Source organism: Frankliniella occidentalis, unplaced genomic scaffold (assembly GCF_000697945.3).
Source record: "Frankliniella occidentalis isolate FOCC.00 unplaced genomic scaffold, Focc_3.1 Scaffold305, whole genome shotgun sequence".
NCBI classification, from domain to species: domain Eukaryota; kingdom Metazoa; phylum Arthropoda; class Insecta; order Thysanoptera; family Thripidae; genus Frankliniella; species Frankliniella occidentalis.
In genome coordinates this window covers 38817-41687 of record NW_026267430.1, presented here as the reverse complement: position 1 = coordinate 41687, position 2871 = coordinate 38817, and the positions used below count along the sequence as shown (strand labels likewise).

Sequence of the window (2871 nt, the reverse complement as noted above, 5' to 3'; positions counted from 1 at the left end):
TAGCAGGTTGTGATCACAGACAGCTTGAACATTTAGAGAGTAACGTTGATGTCTGTCATAATAACGCTCTCTCTGAATTTTAGGCGCTGTTATAGCTATTAGGGTTCCATCGATTGCACCAACAACTCCTGGGTACCCCGTTCGTCCTTCGATTATCTGTGCTATTCTTTGCCTTTCAAGTCTTGAAGGCCACTTAATGTAGCGGGGTGCCAATTCAATTCTCTGAGAGCCTCGATTACCACGAGGTAATGGTGGTGTACAGTACCCCTTGAGACACCAAACACAACTCCTGTTCCTCTGAAAGAATCAAGATTTGCCAAAATCCAGATTGACATCAACACACATTTATCGATTTCTGTACGTAATCGAATAAGCCTATCCTTAATAGTTAAGTGGTTTCCAATGACGACAATCAGCCTCTGAAAATGAACAGCAAGACTTACATTACATACATTTTAAGTAAGGAGCATCCGAATATATCACATGCAAACAAACCTCAAATGTTTGACGATCCATCCTAAAATTTTGTAGGAAGTAAGGGTCATCCAAGCCTCTCAAATACGCCATCCTTGGCGACAACCGTTTACCTATCCAAAACTGCCTGGGAACCTGGTTTCCATAAATAATTGTAGAAGTTATAGGGTTTTTACGTAGTTGCTGCATTTGTCATGATAATGCCTGTACTGCGTAGGCAACCAAAATAGGGATTAGAACGCCCAAAATTTCTTTAATGATAATGTCCAATGCTAAAATGTGAACTGAAACTGAAAGAAGTGAACTAATGCCGCTGGTCAAATCTTTTTGGATCTGTATCACAAAGCAGCCAGAGTAACGGCAACGGTGACGGCAAGGTGCGATGGTGTCACTTGACGACATCTATTTTGCAAGCACCATAGATTTATGAAGACGGAAGCAAATAAAAAATCTGGCCAGGCTACAGTATTCTATGGTTCTTGAACCATATGCACACACCTTTGATTGAGTTGAAAACGTTCGAACAGACCTAGGTGACGCATCCGCGAAGGGCACTATTTATGTCTTTTGCGATGTCTTTCGTCTCGCCATCTTTGATAAGTCGAAACGGGACTTCGATGGGGCGATACTATCGACGTGGGTACCAAATCGTTCACAAAACCTTCCCCTTCACGTACGCACAAGAGTTAAATGTCAGAGTGCGGTGGTTTTCGCGCTAGGTGTGCAAACATCATGTCGTCAGGTGACGCCATGGCACCCTAAAGGGTTAAATTAGTAAAAGTAAATAATGACTACATTAAGGTAGGACCCTAGTGAAAAAAAAATCGCAAAAACGTCGGATTAGTAAGGTTAAAAACGGTCTAGGGGCTCTGTTCTACAACTTCAAGGTCGAGTTTTTGGTCTACGAGCCCCTAGACCGATTTTAACTTTTTCACTAGGGTCCTACCTTAAGATCGTGTATATCGCACAGTAATAATATCAGTCAAAATATTACTGTAAGGAGGAACTTAAGTCACTGGTCAAAGTACTTTTAACAGAATTAACACAAAATAAAAATATTACTTAGGTATCTTTGAACTACATGATTAAAGCATTATGGATTCCAGTTAACACTAAAAAAAAGTTGGAATTGTTCAGTCAGGTCTTAAAGTTAAAGCCTTTAAATTGGTAGAAGTTAGGGTTGGTACATTTTCAGTCAATGTCGATTTTCGATTCTTCGATTCTGGAATCGAAAAAAAGAATCGATTCTTCCAAAAATCGATTTTTCCCCCCAAAGAATCGATTTTCGATTCGATTCTCGATTTTTTTTTGTCTGTGCGTAGGAAGGCGATAGTTTAAGTGTAAATTAGCAATAAATGCAGCAATGGGATGATTCAAAATTGTTTATTAAAACAAATGAGTCTGGCTTCTTTCCCTGACAAAATTAACAATAATTGTAGTTAAAGGAATGAATGCAAAATATGAACAAAACCCCTATCCAGGGCCATGCGCCTTGGCAAAACCTTGAAACCATTCTTCCGGCGTGACATTCCGGAGGAAGACTAGCATGTCGAGGTGATGTCCAGACAACCGGGATCTTAGCTGGTTGGCAATTATTCCAGCATGTGAAAAAAGCCGCTCGCACGGGACGGAGGTAGCAACTATGGTAAAGATTTTAAGGGCAGCGCGCCACACATTCGGGTACTCCCCTTTCAGACTTTGCCACGACTTAAGAGGATTCGGATTGGACTTCCTGTCGACCGGCGGACGGTTCAAAAATTGCTTCAGTTCCACCGGCAGCCCTCCCACACGGTCACCATCTGCTTTTCTATTCGACTCCCGCACCTGCTCATCAATTGCCGCCCACGGGTCGTCCTGGTCCACAACGACATCAGGGTCAGCATCGGCACCCTCCTCCATCGCTGCCTCATATGCAGCCCGATCGGTAGCGCGCGATTCAGCAAGGCTTGCACTGACCAAACGTCCTGAAAAACGCAAAAATGCCATAAATATCACCAATAACAAGATTTCAGTATGCTAGTTGCCGTCAAATTATCTTACCAACTTCTTTTTCTGCCGCTTTTAGAGCCGCCTGATTCTGAAATGGCACCTTTTTGAATCTTGGGTCTAATAGAATGGCTGTAGCATAGAGAAGGTTTTGCTCAATGTTAGGAAAATGATGCTCCATTCCAGCTAAAAGATTTGTCTTAACTCTCCTTCCAATCACAGTAGTGGCTTCAAATACATTTGCTCTCTGTAAAAAAAAAATTAAGAGATGAAACACAAATTGTATTTTAAAACAAAAAAATATATATACACTAAAAAAAAGACTTACAGTCTTTATGAAATTGGTCAAGGGAATCACTTTGCTAATGGACACAGTTTTCTCAGTAGAGACCTCCGCTGTCACGGTGGCCA

General features: G+C 41.5%; 1 protein-coding gene across 1 annotated transcript; it reads right to left on the bottom strand.

Annotated features, from left to right (window-relative positions):
• Positions 1 to 1947: 1947 nt before the first annotated feature.
• On the bottom strand, positions 1948 to 2865 carry LOC127750987 (uncharacterized). Its single transcript, XM_052273835.1, has 3 exons — positions 2789 to 2865; positions 2515 to 2707; positions 1948 to 2438 (listed from the first exon to the last, which is right to left on the bottom strand). Exons 2-3 carry the CDS (start codon positions 2639 to 2641, stop codon positions 1948 to 1950), a joined length of 618 nt encoding a protein of 205 aa, XP_052129795.1. The 5' UTR covers positions 2642 to 2707; positions 2789 to 2865.
• Positions 2866 to 2871: the final 6 nt, after the last annotated feature.